General features: G+C 42.0%; 1 protein-coding gene across 1 annotated transcript in view; it reads right to left on the reverse strand.

Moving 5' to 3' along the window:
• Positions 1-22,566, reverse strand: part of Ipo5 (importin 5) — a 45,431-nt gene that overhangs the window by 17,566 nt on the left and 5,299 nt on the right. The window contains exons 2-10 of the mRNA XM_052732450.1: positions 21,870-21,950; positions 19,063-19,255; positions 17,140-17,242; positions 16,154-16,250; positions 15,683-15,787; positions 10,660-10,782; positions 10,456-10,576; positions 3,658-3,745; positions 1,095-1,201 (exon numbers count right to left, since the gene is read on the reverse strand). Of these exons, the coding sequence (XP_052588410.1) occupies positions 1,095-1,201; positions 3,658-3,745; positions 10,456-10,576; positions 10,660-10,782; positions 15,683-15,787; positions 16,154-16,250; positions 17,140-17,242; positions 19,063-19,255; positions 21,870-21,950 (1,018 nt within the window). The remainder of the gene's footprint in view (positions 1-1,094; positions 1,202-3,657; positions 3,746-10,455; positions 10,577-10,659; positions 10,783-15,682; positions 15,788-16,153; positions 16,251-17,139; positions 17,243-19,062; positions 19,256-21,869; positions 21,951-22,566) is intronic.

The following is a 22,566-nucleotide window of genomic DNA, read 5'->3' on the forward strand; positions in this document are numbered from 1 at the left end:
CAGCACCCGGGAGGCAGAGGCAGATGATCATGAAGTTCAAGGTCAGCTAACCTGGTTTATTAGCAAGATCCAGGCTTGCTAAGAGAACACAGTAAGACCCTAACTCAAACACATGCAGTTATTTCCGTGAATATATGACGAGTGTGTTACCACATCCAGCTAGCAAAGTTTTTTTACATGTCTCTGGGCTTTACTTTTTTCACAATAAAAATTCAAGTTAAATTTATTCACCCTAGTAACCCTTATAGGTTAAGTATACTGTGACAGTGTGGTCAGGTATGGTGGTACAATCTTTTCTATTAACCCTCACAGGTTAAATATATTGTGACAGTGTGGTCAGGTATGGTGGCACACTCTCTTCATCCTAGCTTTCAGGAGGCAGAGGTAGACAGATCTCTCAATTCCAGGCCAGCCAGGGCTACATAGCTAGACCCTATCTCAAAATAAATTAAAACATTTTTAAAAAAAGAAATAAAACAGTGTAAGGTGGAACCAGCAAGATGGCTGAGTAGATCTAAGGTGCCAGGCCTGACAACATGAGCGCCAACCTAGAACCCACATGGTGGAGAGAACTAATTCTTGCAAATTGTCCACAGACCTCCACACGCAAGTTGTTAGCGTACATGTGCAAGTAGGTATGTATTTAAACACACAGCTTAAAAAAAGCATAGGGTTGGGGAGAAGCAGAGGATCACATCATTAAGCAGATGAATAGAGTATGGGGGCTTTAAGTTTGTTTGTTTGGTTTTTTTTAGGATTTATCATTTCTCCCCTTATGTTATGATACTAATTCTAAAGAAGAAAAACAAAACAAAACCTTCAGCATTGAGGTAAAATTTATGCTATACCGTCTATGACCTTCCTAACAGGCTCCCAAGTGCTGGGGTTACAGAGGTTTGTGACCATTCCTGGCTCCTGAAAAGATACTCTTTAGCTTTAGACTGAACAGAATTTCATCAGTAGAATATAATTAGGTTAAGCATTCTATGAACAAGCAGATTAGCTTTAAACAGTCTAAGCATTTGTCAGAGCTTAAGATCAAGCTTTAGAAAGGCACATCCACCACTGTACGATCTGAAGCACCAGTAGCTTACGGTTTTGAAGCATTTGCATAATGTGTTCCTTGATCATTGGCAGAACAAGCTTTCCACCAAGTCCACAGGCCATCCGGTCCAAGGCACTCTCACCAGCAACCGCATTGCTAAACACACAAGAAAACAATGTGTTCAACACAGTTAAGAATAGCAAAACAAAAGTACAGAGAGAATATTCCTAAACATGTTCTTTGACCAGAGCTGAGAAGAATTCAGTCTTTGTACGTAAAGTTATGAGCCAAAAAGCCTTTAGGTAAACTCAGGTAAACCAAAACTGTGTGCTAAATTAGGGATAGATGCTGAGGCGTTGTGCACACCAAGCAAGTATCTACGCTGACCTACACGTCTAACAGTATATTTATATTAACAGTCTGCCAGGGTCTTTTGTCCTGTTGTCTGGATCTATTTTTCAAGAATTAAGTGAAAGCAACTACTGAGGAAAGCCATGTTTATCTCTCTTCCTAGAAATACATTCCTCTCACCTGCGGCAGACAGCAAATGACTAAACTGGAGATTAGAGCAACCAGGACTCCATCACTGTGAGCACATCTGTGTTTGAGATGAGGTTCAGGATGTTCCTAGGCTGCACAACACTTAACAGACCAGAGGGATGCTCCTCTCTCAAGCTCACAAGTGCTAAGAATGGGGCATCCCATGTCTTAAGGAACGCATACCCACTTACACACATACATGCACACACATGTTGTGGAATATTATTTTAACTAGGCAAAGATGTGTTACATTTATTTGTGCTGCATCTGTTTAATTATGCAAAGATTTGCTGCATTTGTTTCACCTTGCCTGTCTATGGCACCTGATTGGTCTAATGAAGAGCTCAACATCCAACAGCTAGGTAGAAAAGGGATGGGCAAGGCTGACAGGCAGAGAGAATAAATAACTCTAGGCTCGAAAAGGAGGAACATGAAGAGGAGGGAGGAGGAGGAGGAGGAGAGAATGAGGGAAATGCCTGGGGCCAGAAGCCAGATTCCAGAAGCAGTGAAAGTAAGATCTATAGAAGGAAAGAAAAGGTTAAAAAGCCCCAAAGGGAAACAGGCTAATTTAAGTTAAAAGAGCTAGCCAGAAACGTGCCTAAACTAAACCAAGCATTCAAAATTAGTAAGTCTCTGCTCGTGATTTGGGAGCTGGTTGTGGTCTCTCTCCTCTCTCTCTCTCTCTCTCTCTCTCTCTCTCTCTCTCTCTCTCTCTCTCTCACACACACACACACACACACACACACACACACACACACACACACACACAAGAATGAAAGCACAGGTAGGAAATCTTATCATTTCCAAAAAAAAGCAGTTTGGTGGCACACACCTTTAATCTCAGGAGACAGAAGCAGGCGGATCTCTGAGTGTGGTCTACAGAGTTCCAAGACAGCTAAGGCTACACAGAGAATCCCTGTCTTGAGAAACAAGAATTTAACAAAAACCTTTTTAAAAAAGCAGTTTCTTAAATCAACCAAATCTAAGTGCTGCTCACAGGGCAAGCAGAAGACAAGAAGCAACATGCCACAGAAACTGAATTAGGAAAAAGGGAATAACATGGCCAAGCCCTCCCTGGCTCTGCTTACCAGCCATGTTTCCTAACAGGTTTAAGCCCGAAAACACCACACAGATTCTGTGTGTCAGACATGTGAGAAGCTTCAGTTTTGTTAACCCGGCAGCTTATGCTAAAGACTAGTCTTTAGGGAAGAAGCAATGTTAGTTCTTTCTAGAGAACAAGTGGTCATACAGTGTGAGGAGCTAGAAAGAACAAGAAAACGGCCATATGACCCTGGACAAACCTCTCAGCCTTGACTTCCCACTTTGGATTGACTTGGCCATATGAATCTGTATTCTTGGTGGACTCCTAACCCAAAATAAATCAGGGCAGCTGTGTTCATCTGGTGTACAAATCTGGGCACCCTTGCATCATCATGAAATTAAATCTTACCTTATAAAGAGAAATGAAGTGCTTCCTGGGGAATTTTGCTGAAACTATTCTAAATGAGCTCTAGCTTTATTATACACACACACACACACACACACACACACACTCTTAAACTTAATTCTTGAAGAAAAGCCCAGACTAATAACACTTCTGTTGCCATGAGTATTTTCTGATTAAAAAATACAGGTTTAAAAAAACAAAATAAAATAAATAAATAAAAAATACAGGTTTTTTGTGTACTTCTATTTACTAGTTTTAGGAATATTCATTAAAAATGTAATTTTTTTTTCGAGACAGGGTTTCTCTGTGTAGCTTTGCGCCTTTCCTGGAACTCACTTGGTAGCCCAGGCTGGCCTCGAACTCACAGAGATCCGCCTGCCTCTGCCTCCCGAGTGCTGAGATTAAAGGCGTGTGCCACCACCGCCCGGCTAAAAATGTAAATTTTACTAACACAAATTATACACGAACAATGAAATACCTATGTAATACAGAAATGCATCTAAGAGAAAGGCCAATTTTAACTTCAGTTCATGGAGACATTGCAGTGAGGGAAGAGCTGGGCTGGCCTCAGCCCAGAACCTCACTCTGACCCTCCTCCTCCTGCAACCAAGGTTTGCACTGTTACCTATCGAAGTCGTCATCTTCCAGCTCATCAGCATTGGCCCAGTCCTCATCCTCTTCTAGATCCACCATCATCGCCAACATCTGAGGAACTGACGTCAAGAATGATTAATACCTCAAGACTGAACTTATTTCATCAATACTATTGTGTTTTGTTTAAGTGAGGCTGACTTTCTCCTCAAGAGAACACATGTCCAGCCAGCCCTCTACACCCACAGGTTTCACATCCTTGCTTTGAAGCAAGCTCAGTCCGGAATACTCATGATGGGCTGGCAAGATGGCGCAGTGAGGAGTGGCGCTTGCCATGCAAACCTGACGAGCTGAGTTTTATCCTGGAACCCACACACTGTAGAAGGAGAGAAGCGACAACACCAGGTGTCCAGGTAGTGTCTTAGTAACAGGACATCAACGGGTCTACACACAATACCAGCCTGTGAATGTGGTATGTCTTGAGTTCTGTAAATCACTCCCATGAATACCAGGAACAACTAACTGCGTGCACCCCCAGGTCTGCGGTTGTTTTGGTTTCCTCCCTCCCGTGTTAACTTTTGGCAGTAACTGTGTTTATCCTTTTCTTTACAGGAGCTGTAAGGATAGCCATCAAACCCTCCTCCAAACGTCCCCAGTTTACACTATGGAAGCTGACGAGGTCTGTCCTCCTAGCTCTCCACCTCTGCATCATCACTTGGTACCGTCAACTCTTAGCAAGACATACTTCATAATCATTCTCATTCTTATTGAAACTTAGCAATGCTAAGCCAGAATCCTGTCTTATGAATTCCATTTCTAGATATCAAAGCTTCTTTTTGTGTTTTTTGTTTAGCTTACGGTTCTGTTGATACTGAGACTCAGGTAGCACAGGTTGGCCTGCAATATATCCTGCTAGTTTGAACCTTGTCTTTTTTGTTTCTGTTTATTTTGTTTTTCAAGACAGGGTTTCTCTGTGTAGCCCTGGCTGTTCTGGAACTCACTCTGTAGACCAGGCTGGCCTCGAACTCACGGAGATCTGCTTACCACTGCCTCCCGAGTGCTGGGTGGGACTGGCAGGTGACAGAGATTTGTCCTGACTGTGGGCCAGGCAGGAAAACTCTAGCTACAAATGGCGCCCAATGGCTTGAGTTTCCACCTTAAACCTGAGAATATTTAATAACCAATTCCAAACGGAGCCAAAACCAGGTTCCTGCTTCATGTCTCATATGGGCGGCTAGACGCCGCATGCAGGTTTGAGCTATGGAGGGTTTGTGGCGTGAGTGCAGGCTTGACCTAGGCTATGTTACACAGAGGTATCTCCAAGCTGCGAACTATGCTGTGTGTTGGATATAGTTTTTACCAGTTTTTTAAAAAAAAAAAAAAAAAAAAAAAAAAAGGTTTCTGGGATACACGCTGCTTTGATAGAAGCATAGACTCACTATTTGGCTCCCAGAGCTGGTGGAAAATGTACCACCACCATGTTGGGAAGCTAAAGTGGGCGGAGCCAGCAGCCACAGCTCCGTTTCAGTCTTAGAATGCTGCAATTTAAAGCAATAGGTTCAAGGTAATATAAAAAATGAGCCACATAAAGATGGCTACCACACAGAGAATCTGGATTATGTTCTCTTTGATATTCGTAACTGAAGAAAAACATTTGATTGCAAAAGCTGTTGAGTTATGCCAAAATGCATATATATATATATTTTTTTTTTTGGTTTTTCGAGACAGGGTTTCTCTGTGTAGCTTTGCGCCTTTCCTGGAACTCGCTTTGGAGACCAGGCTGGCCTCGAACTCACAGAGATCCGCCTGGCTCTGCCTCCCGAGTGCTAGGATGCTGTGGGATGTTCTGTGTGTCAAATGTGTTGCTGATTAGTCAATAATTGGAACGCTGATTGGCCATTGGCTGGGCGGGAAGTGTAGGCGGGACAAGGAGAATGGAGCTGGGAAGTGGAAGGCTGAGTCAGAGAGACACTGCCAGCCGCCACGATGAGAAACAGCATGTGAAGATGCCGGTAAGCCACGAGCCATGTGGCAAGGTATAGATTTATAAAAATGGATTGATTTAAGCTGAAAGAACAGTTGGCAGGAAGCCTGCCATGGCCATACAGTTTGAGGCCAATACAGGTCTCTGTGTTTACTTGGTCGGGTCTGACGGCTGTGGGACTGGCAGGTGAGAGAGATTTGCCCTGACTGTGGGCCAGGCAGGAAAACTCTAGCTACAAATGGCGCCCAACGTGGGGCAAGAGTTTCCACCTAAAAACTGAGAAAAAAAAGATTCTAAAACAGAGCTAAAAACAGCTTCCTAATTGTCTCTCTCAAATGAGCGGCAGCTGCCGGTTTGAGCTACTTGTGGGTTTCTGTTGTGCGTGCTCGACCTGCAGTTTGGCGGGAATGAGGCCTCTGCAAGTGGCACATTAAGCTGCATGGTGGATTTAGCCTTTGCAGGTACAAAACAAAAAAAAAGAGGTTTCTGGGCTACACACTGCTTGGATAAAAGCATAGAGACCCACGATAGCTCCCAGAGCTGGTGGAAAATGCCATGTTGGGAAGCTGAGGTGGGTGGAGCCAGCAGCTACAGCTGCTGCAGTTTAAGGCAATAGATTCACAATAAGACAGATTCAGATGTAATAGTTTACAATATGTGTAAAAGATACGTAGGCTTGAAAGAGACAAAAAAGATGATATATAGAGTTATAGAAACAAATACATAGTTTTAAAAAATAAAGTCTTTAAAGAGACAGTAAAGGTAGTATAAAAATTAAGCCACGTAAAAATGGATATTACACAGAGAATCTGGATTGTGTTGTCTTTGGGACTTTTAACTGCAGAAAAACATTTGATTGTAAAAGCTGTTGAGTTATGTCAAAATGTATACTTTAAAGGTACCTTGACTTCAAAATTTGAATATAAGGATATGTTACTTTGGAAAGGAGACTCTGCTTTTGTTCCCACAGAAAGCCAGAGGCTATGGATTTGTTCCAGATTAAGATACATCAGGTTTGACCAGCCAAGACCCCCTGAAAGGTCTCCTATGACACCATGGCCCAGATGATCCAACATCCAGAATGGTTTGAAGGCAACTGGCTCAGACGATACACCCTCATGGACTTTTCCATGATCCTAAAATTTTCTTTGTATCCCCATAAGATACAGCGCCCCCCTCCAGCAGGAAGTAGTAAGAGAAGCTACGCCCAAATTCCCAAATTATATGTAATTTTACTTTGTTAAAGTTAAAACCTTCCTTTTTTTAAAAAAAAAGAGGGGGAAGTGCTGTGGGATGTTCTGTGTGTCAAATGTGTTGCTGATTAGTCAATAATTGGAACGCTGATTGGCCATTGGCTGGGCGGGAAGTGTAGGCGGGACAAGGAGAATGGAGCTGGGAAGTGGAAGGCTGAGTCAGAGAGACACTGCCAGCCGCCACGATGAGAAACAGCATGTGAAGATGCCGGTAAGCCACGAGCCATGTGGCAAGGTATAGATTTATAAAAATGGATTGATTTAAGCTGAAAGAACAGTTGGCAGGAAGCCTGCCATGGCCATACAGTTTGAGGCCAATACAGGTCTCTGTGTTTACTTGGTCGGGTCTGACGGCTGTGGGACTGGCAGGTGAGAGAGATTTGCCCTGACTGTGGGCCAGGCAGGAAAACTCTAGCTACACTAGGATTAAAGGCGTGCGCCACCACCGCCCGGCCAAAATGCATATTTTAAAGTTACCTTGACTTCAAAATTTGGATATAAAGATATGTTGCTTTGGAAAAGAGGCTCTGCTTTTGTTTCCACAGAAAACCAAAGGCTATGGATTTGTTCCAGATTAAGATACATCAGGTTTGACCAGCCAAGACCCCCTGAAAGGTCTCCAATGACACCAAGGCCCAGATGATCCAACATCCAGAATGGTTTCAAGGCAACTGGCTCAGACGATACACCCTCACGGACTACTCCATAATCCTAAAATTTTCTTTGTGTCCCCATAAGATACAGCGCCCCCTTCCAGCAGGAAGTAGTAAGAGAAGTTACGCCCATATTCCCAAATATACCAAGCTAGCTTTGGAGATGGAATTGGCTCACTTCCTCTCTAAACCCAGGCATATTGCTAAAAAAAAAAAAAAAAAAAAAAAAAAGGTTAAGAGATACTTATGTCCCAAATCAGAAGAGCCCTCTGGTGTGGGACAGAGAAAAACCAGTAATTTTTATTTAAAACAGGGTGATTATAAATATAATCTCTTTCTAAAGAAAAAAAGGGGATATGATATAGATATGATAGGATAAAAGGGTAAATTGCCGAACCTATTTTAAAGAGCAACAACTTGTTTAAAAAGTTTTACATTGGTATAGATTTTAGTTTATTGATACAAACTTAAAGTTAATTTTGTTATAGTGGGTGTATATTTCTACTCCTGTTTGAGGTGTTATGTTTGTACAACTCATTTAAAATTGTAATGGATAATTAAAAAATAGATTAATAATTAGTCATCTATGATAATCATACTTGTAGCCATGTTAGCTAAGTCTTCTAGGTATACATAGATATATTTCAGATAGTAAGTAATCTTCAAATACTTCAAAGATCTACAGAATATGGCATTTAAATTATTTTTAAAAATTTAGACTTTCTGGACAGTGAGACATGTTTGCTCCTGGCAGCACCGGATTTACTTTAGAGAGGAGGATGGGCATCGAAGACACTCCATATGGAGTTTATCTTCGCCTTGACAAACATAGCCATTTGGGCAAGAAACTGTTCTTGCCTGGACTGCTTGATCGACTGGACATGCAGGACCCATGGAAAGGTGACCACTGAACTTTGCTTGGCAAAATGGTCCTTTAGGTTCCTGCTTCACAGAGGAAACTGCCAGACATTCTACAGGACACAGGAAAAAAAATGACTGAGAGACTCTAGGCCTGTGGGCTGAAGACAGATGCTCCAACTTTACAAAGGAACTTTGAATAACTGTTCAGGCTGCCAGCTGTCTGTCTACTGTTGCAAGACTCCCGAAAGTTGCTTGCATCCTTCTCCCATTTCTCAGGTAATAGTATATCCCTCTGGGTTCTTTGATGTAGTTGAAGACTAGTTATAATTTTCTTTAGTTATGATAAAAGATAAGTTAGATATGAAACCTCAGACCCACAAAAATAAGATAGATAGGGTATCTTCTTTAATTTTGCCAAATACAAATAGACTAGATATTGTAACTGTAATTCTTGCTAGATAACTGTTTTGTCATATGTAATTTTACTATATGAAAGTTAAAACCTTCCTTTTTTTAAAAAAAAAAATAAAAGGGGAAGTGCTGTGGATATCGCTCTGTATAAATAAAATGCTGATTGGCCAGTAGCCAGGCAGGAAGTATAGGTGGGACAAACAGAGAAGTCAATTCTGGGAACAGGAAGGCTGAGTCAGAAAAACACTACTAGCCGCCACCAGGACAAGCAGCATGTGAAGATGCCAGTAAGCCATGAGCCACGCGGCAAGGTATAGATTTATAGAAATGGGTTAATTTAAGATATAAGAACAGTTAGCAAGAAGCCTGCCACGGCCATACAGTTTGTAACCAATGTAAGTCTCTGTGTTTACTTGTTTGGGTCTGAGCAGCTGTGGGACTGGCGGGTGAGAGAGATTTGTCCTAACTGTGGGCCAGGCAGAAAAACTCTAGCTATAGCTGGGACTAAAGGCGTGCGCCGCCACTGCCCAGCTTGAACCTTGTCTTTTAACATATGGTTGATCAAAACATTCTGTTTTAGTATTTGCAAATATAGCAATGTCTCTATTTCTGGCTTGAAACTAAATCTTAAAATTTTTCCTCATTAAACCTTTACTTATAAAACATATCTATATTTGTGTCTTTCATCAACTCTAAATTATTATTTTTTTAACATATCTGGGGTTAGGATTTTTCTTCTACAAAAATAAACAGTTGTCCTAATACCTCCAATGAATTATGTCCCAGGTCAGATCCGTTTCCATGTGAGCCATATGCTCTGGCTCCTTCCACCTCCTCAGTGCCTACATTCTCAGCATTATGTTCATCTAAACCATTCTGGCTGCTCAGGACTGTGTTCCTTCACAGGAATTTTAGATCAAGTCTACTAGGAACAGCTATTAGAATTTTGACCGAAATAGTGCTGTGTTTAGATTGACTTGAAAGCTGTCAGTCTTGAAATGGTATTTGACTGGTTCTCATCTACTTATACATTATTTCTAATCATTTTTACTGTTCTCACAGTTAGTGACCTTAGGTCAATTCTAGTATCATGTAACAAATCCTCAATATGTTATTGTCATGCTTTGTCGGAATTGTCAATAGAAATACTGAGAGTGGAGATCCTTTCCTTATTCCTGCCTTTAAAATTTTTAAAATTCATCACACAATGTAGAAACTACAAAATGTCTGAGGTGCATTCACTCCAGCTCAAATACCTATTGCTTTATGAAGAAAGGGCTAGGTTGGCCCCCTAAGCCAAAGTATCTCCACATCATAACTATAGTCATATGGGCTTCTCATGTGAGGCTGTGTGTGTGTAAGGGCGCAGGCAGCCCTCCCTGATCAGTGTGCTGTGGTCCTGATCACATGATCACAGCCATGCTACTCATTAATGTTCACTTTATGAACTATGGATGACTGAAGAATGCCAATTTTAATTCTAATACCAGGTTTCAGAGATCTTCAAAGTCCTAAAAGCAGATCCACAACACTGGGTTCATGTAAACATGTACAGACATACTCCTCAGACCCATCTAATATTCTGAATAAATCTGAGAAACCACACAAACCCTAGCACATTTACTCAACATTTTTGCCACATTACAAGTATTTGAAGAATTCTGACTTACTAGTCTGTGCAACAATACTGGTATGCTTTCTTAACATCGCAGCTGCAGTCTCAGACAGGGTCACAATCACTTCGAGGGCAAGCTGGCGCTGCATATTATTGAGGTTAGTGTCTCCACACAACTACAAAGACAAATTTGTGTACATTCAGTAATTTAGACGATTACTCCAGCCTAACAGAACATTTACTGAGGGATTTAACTTGCCTTTAGACTTAGCTGTAGAGTTGCTTCTAAGTGAGGGCGCAAATACTTTGGAACAGTATCCGCAATCTCAACAAGAGATTTTAGGACCGAATCATCATTCTGGTAGCATGAGTCATTGACAGCCTGCAAATGATAAAACAGAAAACAAATGGTGTATGCTCAAGACTCACCTCGTGATGAGATGCCTCATTAGTCAAAACATTCCTAAGAAGCACTAAATATTTGACTAATGCAATTAGGCAAATACAAATGTTCTACCTGGAGTCTAAAGGGTATCTTCCTTTTGAGGAATGTTAGACACACACACACACAAAATAGACTTAAGCCCAAGTCATGGAAAAAGCAAACCAAAACCACAATGAAACAACATCTTGACTGTGGAAAAATGGCCTAACAACAACAAAACACTGGCTAGGACCTGTGAAGAGTGAAGTTAGACACATTGAAAACCTGTATGGAGTTTTCTCAAAACACAAAACTTAAAACCTAGAATACTAGCACTACCATTATAGTCTAGCCACCCTATCACTGGATGACACACACACACACACACACACACACACACACACACACACACACACACGTAAAGAAATTAAAAATCAGTATGTGATTAAGGCATGGCCTATAATCCCAGCACACAGGAGATAAGAGGCAGGAGGATCAAGAGTCCAAGGCCAGCATCAGTGACAAGAGACTTTATCTTCCAAACCCAACAAACAACCCCTTAGGATGTTCTCTGCAATATACCAATACCCACCCCCAACAGATTCAGCATGTGAAAGGGATAGCTGCACTGCACATTTACTGCAGCCTACTCAACGACTAAGATGTGAAGTTCCATACAGCCAAAAAACCGAGACTGTCATTTCAGCAACATGAATGGACCTGAATACAGTAACAGTGAGGGCTGGAGATGTGGCTCAGTGATTAAAGGCACACGCTGTCGATCATGAGGACTAGAGCTTGAATCCTGGCACCTACACTGGCAGTCACAAACACTGTGACTCCACCACCACAAAGGAATCGGACATCCTCTCCTCTCTGTGAGCACGTGCATGCAAAGAAAGTGAAATAAATCTTAAACCAGGTTTTAGTCACAACAGTCAAGAAGAAGCAGGAGCAGGAGGATCTCTGTGAGTTCCAACAGAGGCTGGTCTATGTAGAGCGGTGGCTCTCAACCTGGGGTAGCAAACCTCTGGCGAACTTCTATCTCCAAAATATTTACATTAAGATTCTTAACAGTAGCAAAATTGTTGTGAAAAAGCAATGGAAATAATTTTATGGCTGGAGGTCACTACAACATGAGGAGCTGTATTAAAATGACGCTGCGTTAGGAAGGTTGAGAACTGCTGATGTGGAAGGTTATAGGCCAGCCAGGGCTATGTAATGGGACCCACATGATGGAAGGAGAGAAGCAATTCTCTTAAGCTATCCTTTTATTTACACATGCACACACACATGCATGCACAGAGGGACCCTCATCTAAAAACAATAAATAGAATCAACAAAATAAAAACAGCACCTTCTCACTTCTATGAGAAGTACAGACTAGAAGAGTGGTTGTCGGAGCCTGACAGCTGTGTAGGAGATGGATGGGCAATGGCTAATGGGCAGTGTCTATCATTGGACAGAAGGCTTAACTTCCAGTGCTCTGCAGTATGGTAGGGAAACTAGTTGACAACAACCAATTGATGTTATCTGCTATTTCAAAATAGCTCGCAGGAAGGATTTTCAACGTTCCTAATACAAAGAAGTAATAAATGACCAACAGGTTTGCCAATTACTTTGTGTTCATGTACTGAAACGTCACACTGCAACCATGAGTATCTATGTCACGCTAAGCGAAAAGTAAAACCAGTGATAACACAAAACCACAATAAAACTGAAGGTTGTCATCTAATTCTTTTTTAAAACCAGACAGAACCCTCCAGGCTGTCCTTTCCTTACCCCATGTCTTAGTCTTTTTCATACACACAATGAAAGCTAGTTTCTATGATACACTTAGTACCCAGGCCAGAGATATGTCTCAGTGGAGAAAGATGTCTGCTGCCAGGTCTGACAATTGGAAGGAGAGAAGCAATTCTCATGAGCTATACTTTGACCTCCACACTCGTGGTGTGTATACACACAGAGACAGACACCAGTAACAATATAGGAAAGGTACCCAACACTACCATTTGATTTCTAGTTGACTGAAGTTTGGTCACTGTGCAAATCATTCAAATGCATGTATTTTCTATCTACGATTAATTTCTGGTGAATAATCCTAACTTACTTTAAATCTATAGGCTCAAGAAGTAACTTGAAATTTCAGATAACGAAAAAAATAACAGCATGTTACATCCTAAAGTCGTCCGTTTCCTCCCCCCCCCCCCCCCCCCCCCCCCGCCTTTTTTTTTTTTGTTTTGAGAGATAGGGTTTCTCCGTGTAATTTTGGTACCTGTCCTGGTTCTCACTCTGTAGATCAGGCTGGCCTTGAACCTCACAGAGATCGGCCTGGCTCTGCCTTCTGAGTGCCGGAATTAAAGGTGTGCACTACCACTGCCCGGCTACACCTAAAGTTTTGTCACTAACCTAAAGTACGTTCAATGTGACAACGTGGGAGGAAAAGTCACTAAATCTAGTTAGGAACTTTTGTCACGTGGAAACCTTAAAGTTCAGCTTCTCCAAATCCCAATCCAGTGGTCCTCAACCAGAGTGCAATTCCTCTAGCAGACAGTTCTTGCTTGCCATGTGACTAAGGTCAAAAAAGGTCAAGGACAGAGATACACTGCCTCTGGGCCTCAAAGGTTTATGAGACAGAGCCCTGGCGATGGTGGTGCATGGTTTTAATCCCAGCACTCGGGAGGCAGAGCCAGGCAGATCTCTGAGTTCAAGGTCAGACTGGTCTACAGAGTGAGATCCAGGACAGGCATCAAAACTCAGGAAACCCTGTCTTGAAAACAAAAGGTTTGTAAGGGAATCACAAGACTTCCTCTTCATAGATCTCCCATGATCACTAATGCCAACTATTTCTAAAAATGGGAAATCATATGATCTGAGCCTAAAATCTAGCAACTTATTTTTAGCTTTAATTGTATCCACAGGTTGAACCACTTACAACCACAAATAGAGGGGAAACTGTGTATGCAGTGAACATGCACAAACTTTTTTTGAGTCAAGGTCTCACTATTTTAACTCTGGCTGGCCTGAGCTCAGAGCTCCTACTGCCTCTGCATCCCAAGTGCTGAGATGTACAAGTGGGTTGCCTCACCCAGCCCAGTCTTCTCACCACTGTTTCCCAAAGAATACAACTTCTTAAACACACAGCACTTGCCTCCTGCTAGGTATTAGAAGCAATACAGATTTCAAGTCCATCAGAATACACAAGGCCATATGCAAATTCAGCAACATCTTTTTTTTTTTCAGAGCTGAGGACCGAACCCAGGGCCTTGCACTTGCTAGGCAAGCGCTCAACCACTGAGCTAAATCCCCAACCCCTCAGCAACATCTTAATGTAAAGGACTTTGATGTCTGCATGGGGTACAATATACACATCTATGGAGGCCAGAGGCCAACACCAGGCATCTTCCCTTATAACTTCCCACTTTAATTTTTAGGAGAGCATTTCTCACTGAACCTGAAGCTTGCCTTTGAGCTAGAATGGCTGTTCAGTGAGCCCCCTGGTTCCACCTTGTCTCTGCCACTGTGGTGCTAGGATCCAAACTCAGCCATCTGCCCAGGCCCCAGGTCAGGAAATCTTACCAACAGTAAAAGCAAAGTGGTGCTTGATTTTTCAATGCTGTCTTTAATCTGTCCAGTTTTAGCTATGTGCACTGATCACAGGCTGTTTTGTCTGATAAGTCTTCTAGGGTAGTTGTGCTTAAGCACTTGCTTGTAGAAGAGCATTGCATTTTATTTCTTCTTCATACTTAGTATAGGCACATATACTAGCATTTAAAAAAATGTACCTGCACAACTGAGTTGTGCCACATGAAATTTCATTTTAGGGTAACACCTATTTGCCAAAATACAGGTGTTTGGTGTTGGACAAGACTGAGAATCACTACAGTACCCAAACCAATCTTTGATTTGTGACTAAGGCAGGAGGCAGCCTTAGAATATTAACTTGTCATTGGGAGCTAATAACGCAAATTAATCATGAACAGTTTATGATTTGTGGCCGAGTGAACAACACTCTGCAGTCCTGTTAATTCTCTCACTTCTTAGGAGGGTACTCTTGGAAAAGGTTGCTCTTTCTGCTTTAGCTTCTCCTTGTACAAGGGAATTTGAACCTCACAGGCTATTTGGTAAATTAATAAGAAGTGCTTATATTACTTCTACAACAGAAAAATCTTTGAACTATTAAAGACTAAAGAAGCCTTTTAGGATTGGAGATGTAGCTCAACTAGTGTTTGCCTAGTATCCAGGGAACCCTGTATTCCATTCTCAACACCTCATAAAACTGATGTAAAATTCCAGACTTAGAGTCAGGAGAATGATCAGAAGTTCAAAGTCATCCTTGACTACATAGCAAGTTAAGAGGCAAATGCAGGCTACCTTGGATCTTCCCTCAAAAAACAAAACCATAAAAAACCCTAAAGAACAATTAGTAAAAATTTTCCTCAATCTTTCAACAGCACTCAGAAGGATTTTGAGTTTGAAGCAAAGCTAGGCTATTAGGCCCTGTCTCAAAAGAAAAAAAAAAAATTCAAGGAGCCAGAGAAATGGCTCAGCAGGTAAAAGGGACTGCAGCCAAGACTGACAATCTTGAGTTCAATCCCCAGGACCCACAGAATGGAAAGATAAAATGAATTTTCCCATTTGTCTTCTGATGCCCACACATCAGACGCCCTTTCAAGGGCAGTAAATATAGGCTCAATGGTCACATATCTCCATGCTCACTACTGTGTTGCTAATACAGCATTTAGAGGCAATAAACACTGAATGAATAAATGAAGCAACAAGCTATACAACTGATGAAAATTTAATCTCTTGGAAACCAACATGAGGTACGACTGTCTATTCAAAGGTGTTTTCTTACCTGTAAGAATCCAGGTAGCAAGTCTGCAAAGTGTTTGAAGAGAGCAACATTATGCTCATTGGCAAGTATAAAGGCGGCCGTAGCTCTGGCAGACAACATCCGGATCTAAAAGGGAGGTCACACGTGAGAACGTTTTGGCAGATTCAAGCTGATCCTTCAACAGTGACTCTGGCATTTATATTTTAAGGTATAAAAGCAAAAATGGGGGGAGGTGTTGGCAAGATGGTTAAGGAGGTAACCGTGCTGGCAGCACAAGCCTGATCCCCAGCACCCACATAAAGGCTGAAGGAGAAAATCGACTCCTGAAAGTTGCCCCTTCTTGTTGGCGTGAGCATGCCAACACTCACATACAGTGAGGAATAAAACTGAGACAGAAAAAGAAAGCAAAGTAAAAATAGCCTTTTCCTTCTTTAACTCGGTCACAGGTTAGACTTGAAGTGGTGGTAACGTTAGTGAAGTGAAATTCCTTACCGAAGGGTGTTCTTGATCTTGCATACACTGAACTAACATCCGTTTGATGACGTCCAAATAGTGCTGTTGTTGGTTCCCAAAAATTCCAGGAAAGTTCCTAAAAAATGATTCAAAAAAGTCCTTAAACACTATACCATATCTTTGCAAAGTGTGGACTAAGCCTGATTAAACCACATTCATCAGTCCTTGAGAGGACGCCCAGCCCACGCTCCAGGTGGCCTTCTCTCAGCACCGAGGAAAGGTCAACAACATGGCAACCGAGGCTGCACAGAGACCACTCGACAGCCACTCCAGGCCGTGCTGCATCCTTCCACCCTGCCTCAGCCACAGGATGCTCCAATGTGTAGGACGGGACAAGCAAAGCCAGACCTGTAGTCCCCAGACTCTGACCACCTCTTTCTAGTCTGGTGATGCAGGGCATTCAAGCTGTTCTACATTGCATTGGAAACAACTAAATGAAATATATTTTTACTGAATCTGGATAAGGTCAATTTGACAACTACAGCAGGGATATGGTGTCTAAAAACTGTTATATATTGCTTACAACTTGCAAGGTTATAAACAGGATGTTTTAAACACAGCAGACAACATGTAACAGAAAACAATCAGAATGCTGAGCTCCAATCACTGCTCCTAAACACACAGAAGCTCATCAAAATATTCTAATACAGGACTACAAAAGACCCAGAAAACACTTCCCATAGCATCCTCATCTTTAAAATATCACCACCAAAGTGGTTTTCCTGAAGTTACAGTTGGTCCTGTGTTCAAATAAATGAGTGGGAAAATTCCAGAATTGTCAGAAACACATACAAAATTGCCAAGTGTGAAATGTGCAGCCATTTTTTCTTTCAAACCCATTTCTAAAACAAATACAAAACTTAAGAAATGATTTTAACTCTCAAAGCTGTGGGCTAAAACAATCAGCTAAAATGTTTTAGGTGTTAATGACCACAGTCTTCAGAATATTAGAACAGGTTACATACCAAAATATGTGAAGGGCAGCTTCCCGGAGTCCCATGTTTTGTGAGCTGACTGAGTCAAAGAGGAACTTCAAACCTTCAGGCCACTGGTTGTTGCCGTCCTCATCTACAATACAAAGTCCAGGCATGAAGTGTGCAACTCAAACTTCAAAATACTATGTGTGAATCAAAACACAGACTAGTGCAAATGCCACCTGCGCGGAAGACTCCATTAAGTCTTCTAAGCGCGGACAGCACTGCAGGCTGAAGAGCACAACTGTGCACCTACAGCTTAGGTTGCAGATAGCACTGCTCAGGCTCAGGCTGCAGAGGCAGCTCATTTGCATAAGCAGTTGGTCATAAATGCATGCACGCACGCAAGCATGTTGTTAGGCAGAGCCAAACTTGAAATCAAAGTAATTATCACTTTCAAACTGGAGAAAACACCAGGAACCCCAGGACCCACGGAGGGAGTTGACACACATTAGTTTCCTCAGGCAGTCTCACTGTCTAGTCCCAGACTGGCCTTGTCCTCTGTCACCGCAGTCACATGACAGCATACTGTGCAGTCTAAGTGCTATCAGGTACCATCCACGTTCACTTAACAAGATTGAAAATAGAATTTTAAGCCAGACCTGGTGGTGCAGGCCTAAAATCCTAATTCCTCAGGAGGCTAGGACAGGAAAACTACAAGTTCAAGGCCAGCTTAGGGATAGTGGTAGTCTTTGCCTAGCAGCTCTCAATAGCCTAGCTTGTATGAGGCTTTATATTCAACCCTCAGTACTGCAAATGGGGGAACAATTTAGCAAAGAATGGACTCCAGCCAATCTGTAAGCCCAGCACTTAGGAGGCTTAAGGAAAAGGACTGCCCCATGCATGTTAAAGGCTAGGCTGGACATGTAAGAGTAAACATACAAGGTACCGTGCTCCTTAAGGAGACCCACTGCTCACACTGGCACAAGTAACTGTCTACGAGTGAGGCCAGCCCAGGCACCACAGTGAGTCCTGATTTTGTCTTCTCTCCTTTTACTATGCTCTTTCTATCCCCCATTATCTTTCTTTAATTTTAAAAAGTTGGACGTTAAAGACAGAACCGAGCTCCTGCTCCTTACTTCCACTTGTGGTTCAGGCATTAAATCCTAAGCCTTGAGCATGCTAGTCAAGTACTCTACCACTGAGTCACACCCCGACGAACAAAATACCAACCTAAGGGTGACAATACCCCCACCTCACACTTTATGAGCTTTCCTGGGGGCTTTAGTTGTAGCTCAGTGGTAGAATGATTGTCTGGCATGTATGAGGTTGTGTTCCCAACTCAGGAAGGAAAAAAAATCCTTAAAATATTGGCACAGTAACACATGCCTGTAATCCCAGCACCTGAGATATGGAGGCAGTTAGCAAGTTCAAAGCAAGCTTGTGCTGTATGAGACCCTGAATCACAAAAACAAAAAGTCTACATTGGCACTCTGAATAGCAATTGTTAAAAGTATTAGGATTAGATTTCATAAACATCTGTAATTTTTGGCTTTAAATGTAGACTCTATAATCATAATCATTTTGGAAGAACAGTTCTTTGGTATCTATAAATATTCTAAACTATTCCAGTTTGGGTGTAAAATAAAAAGGACCAGTAAAGCTGGGCATGGAGACTCTCACCTGCTCCCTCAGCACTCAGGAAGCTGGGGGAAGACACATGTGAGTTTGAGGTCTGCTGGCCTCTACAGACTGACTCAAGAGGTGAAAGGAGAGAAGAGGAAAAAGGGCCAGGCGTGTCAGTACACACGTGTAACCCAGCAGGCAGAAGGGACAGGGCATTGTGCCTTCCAGGTCAATTTGAGCTACAGGGAGGTCTAAGACAACTTAAGATTACTCAAGGTTCTGTCTCAAAAACCACGCAAACTAACAAACGCAAGCAACGAGCACACCCTTCCCCCACTGTACACACACCTATTAGATTCCTGGCCAATTCTGCAGCAATATCACAAATTTTCTTCCTCATGCTGGATTGTGTTTCCATCTGAATAATCATTAGCAGTTCACTCTTGATGGCAGTCTGGACATCGGATGGAAGAGTTGGGTAGACTTCATCAAATGCAGAGGACAAAAGACGTCTCAGGAGAACGGCGGCCATTTGTCTAGCCTATAAATAGATAACACTGTTATTAACCTCATGACTTACCAGAGGAAACATTTCCAACCCTCTGCCACTGACAGGTTTCACTGCCCTACTTTTACATTCATTTCAAAGCACCCTTTAGTTTTTAGAAACATGTAACTCTTGAATAGTCACAATAGTCTCTCTATCTAGAAAGCACAGGTAAGAAACCAACACTTGAGAATTCAACGGAACATCTTGCCTTGATACTCTGAGAGGACTGTCCAGCACCTGCCCACCTGGCTTTGCTCTACAGCAGAAACATTTCCTACCTATCCTTCTGCTCAGTTTGGACTATTCTCATCACGTAGCTGCCCTTCTTCATTTAGTCTCTTTGGTAGAACGTTATGAAATCTATTTATCTTTATGATTCTCTAGTGTGAGCAAAACCCACAGGTTCCCAGTATCTACCCAGTGTTGATCAGTCTCGATGATACATTCTTAGATTCCCATTTCAAATCTGTGGAGAACTTCTTCTTTACGATGGCTTCTGTGTAACAGTCCTTGAGTTTAAGAGAAGCTGAGGCAATGCCACAATCAAGATGTGGCGGCCGATCCACAGCCACTGTCTAATTCACAACGTTAGAGAGCCAGCTTGTTAACCGGCTAGCTAACAGCTAGCTGTTGCTATGACGATCACCCTGTGAGCTTCTTCACCCCATTTTGAACGACACAGTGTAGAAGCACACTGGCTGTCGTGTATTCTGTAAAAGGGGAGGGGTTATTTCATACAGTTTTCTAAGGGTGACAATCAAACATCACCAGAAGCATTTATATGTGGTGTAACTGTTCAAAGAAGCCTCTGTGACCTTTCTGTATATGCAAGGTGAGTAGGATCTCTAGACTTTCTAGACCTGAGCATTCAACACTTGCCAAATTAAGAGATATCCAGTACTATCAGGATATTACTTTATGGTAGGAAACAATGAAAATTAGGTACTAAACATTCAAGAGTAGCAAAGAGCCCAGTAAATAGCTCCATTTTACCACAGGGGGAATGCATTAAAATTCCAGTATATCTGAATCTAATTACATTAGATAAGTCACCAGAAATAATAATAACTCTCTGGCTAGGCAGATACAGGAGACTGTCACACGTTTGAGGCTGGTCTGGGCTATACTGTGAGGCTTGATTCTTTTCTTTCTTTCTTTCTTTCTTTCTTTTTAAGAAGGTGGGCTGAGGAGAGGCTCGGCTGGCGAAGTGCCTGTGAAAGGCCAGGTGTGTAACACACGCTTGTGACCCAGCGCTGGGGACCAGAGCCAGGAGAGGCTGACTGGCCTGCTGACCAGTCAGTCCAGCCAGATCATTAAGTTCCAGGTTCAGTGAGAGACCCTATCTCAAAAAATAAAGTGGAATGCTATTATGGAAGAGACCTGACATCAACCTCTGGCCTCCAAATACACAGGTACACACAGAGGAACACATACATATTTTAAAGACAAAGACCTGGGATGTCTCTTTTGTGCTTAAATCTACATTAAAATGGTCCCCCCCCTTTTTTTTTTCCCCCGAGACAGGGAGGGTTTCTCTGTGTAGCTTTGCGCCTTTCCTGGAACTCACTCTGTAGCCCAGGTTGGTAAGATGGTCCTTCTTAAATAAACAAACAAGAAAGATAAGACAGCTGGGTGTGGTGGCACACGCCTTTAATCCCAGCACTGAAGGCTCCCCACCCCCCCACCCCCCCCCACCCCCAAGGCAGACAGAGCTCTGAGTTCGAGGCCAGCCTAGTCTACAGAGTGAGTTCCAGAGCAGCCAGGTCTACAGAGACCCTAAAAACTGTTCTCATGCTTCTCTTCAGCACATGAATTTTATCTAGAGATGGCCATATGCATATATTTTATAAATATATTTTCAAAATATGTGATTAACATTAAAATGTGTGGGGGGGGGGAGGCTGGAGATGGCTCAGCAGTTAAAGGCACTTGCTGTTCTTGAAGAAAACCTGGTTCCATTCCCAGCACCCACATGCTGGTTCACAACAATCCATAGGCACATATGTGGTGCACACATATATACAACACTCACGTATACTAAGTAAGTCTAAAAATTTCTCCCCAAATACTTTGTGAATAGAACTTTCTTTCTTTAGAATGAGGCAGTTCAATGAAAGAAACCAATTTTTATAGCTACAGAAATGATTTGCTGTGTGTGATGCCAAGCACCTAGGTAGAGGTGGTAGGACTGTAAATTTCCAGGTCAGCCTAGGGTACACTGATCCCCATCTCAAAACTAAATAAACAAATTTTTAAAAAAGTAATTATACATAACACTACTGACTTTTATCTACCTTAAAAATGTCTATGTTTTAAAAGAAAATTCTAAGCCGGGTGGTGGTGGCGCACGCCTTTAAACCCAGCACTCGGGAGGCAGAGGCAGGCGGATCTCTGTGAGTTCGAGGCCAGCCTGGTCTCCAAAGCGAATTCCAGGAAAGGCGCAAAGCTACACAGAGAAACCCTGTCTCGAAAAACCAAAAAAAAAAAAAAAAAAGAAAATTCTAATACTTAGTAACTAATCATTAAAATTCTTATCAGCACTCTGACCATCACCTAACACTACAGTTTATTTCATGAGAATTATTTTCAAATACTAAAGTATTACCTCCTCAGCAGCTGTTGTATTTCTGATGGCTTGTAAGAGGAATGTGATCTTGGACTGGCCTGGGATATTCTCATAGGTTTCCTGCACGAGAGATAACAAAAGGTTGGAATACAATGTTAGAAAATCCTATGAGCAAACCAGTGAGGAAATCCAGAACGGGACGCAGGCAGTCAGGACTGATGGTGGTGAAGTTTCTTCTGTGATATGAAGTATATTCTAGACAGGTGAGCAAAGAGCTCTCTACTCATCTCTTCATTTTTGTATATTTTCAAAACTTAGGTCCTCTGGGTCACCAAAAATTCATGTCCCACAATCATAAAAAAAAATTGACAAATATGGATCTAGAAAGATGGCTCAGTAGTTAAGAACACATGCTGCTCTTGCAGAGGACCTGGTTTGGTGATCAGCATGGACATTGTGGGTCTCAAAGCCTAATCCAGTTCCAAGAGCTCTGACAACTTCTTCTATTCTCCATGGGCACCAGGCATCCGTATAGATACATTAAAAAACAAAACAAAACAAAACAAAACAAAAAACCCTATATAGTACCACAAAATAAATGCACACTTTGATATTACCAGATATTCTAGGGAACTACTTTATCTTGTCAACACTTTTGTAGATTATGGAGAGTTGGTTCAAATCACAATTACAACATCAAATTAGATAAAGTAGCAACAAAAAAAAGGGAAAGTAT

This window comes from Peromyscus californicus, unplaced genomic scaffold (assembly GCF_007827085.1).
Source record: "Peromyscus californicus insignis strain IS unplaced genomic scaffold, ASM782708v3 Scaffold_12__1_contigs__length_115047231, whole genome shotgun sequence".
Taxonomy (NCBI): Eukaryota; Metazoa; Chordata; class Mammalia; order Rodentia; family Cricetidae; genus Peromyscus; species Peromyscus californicus.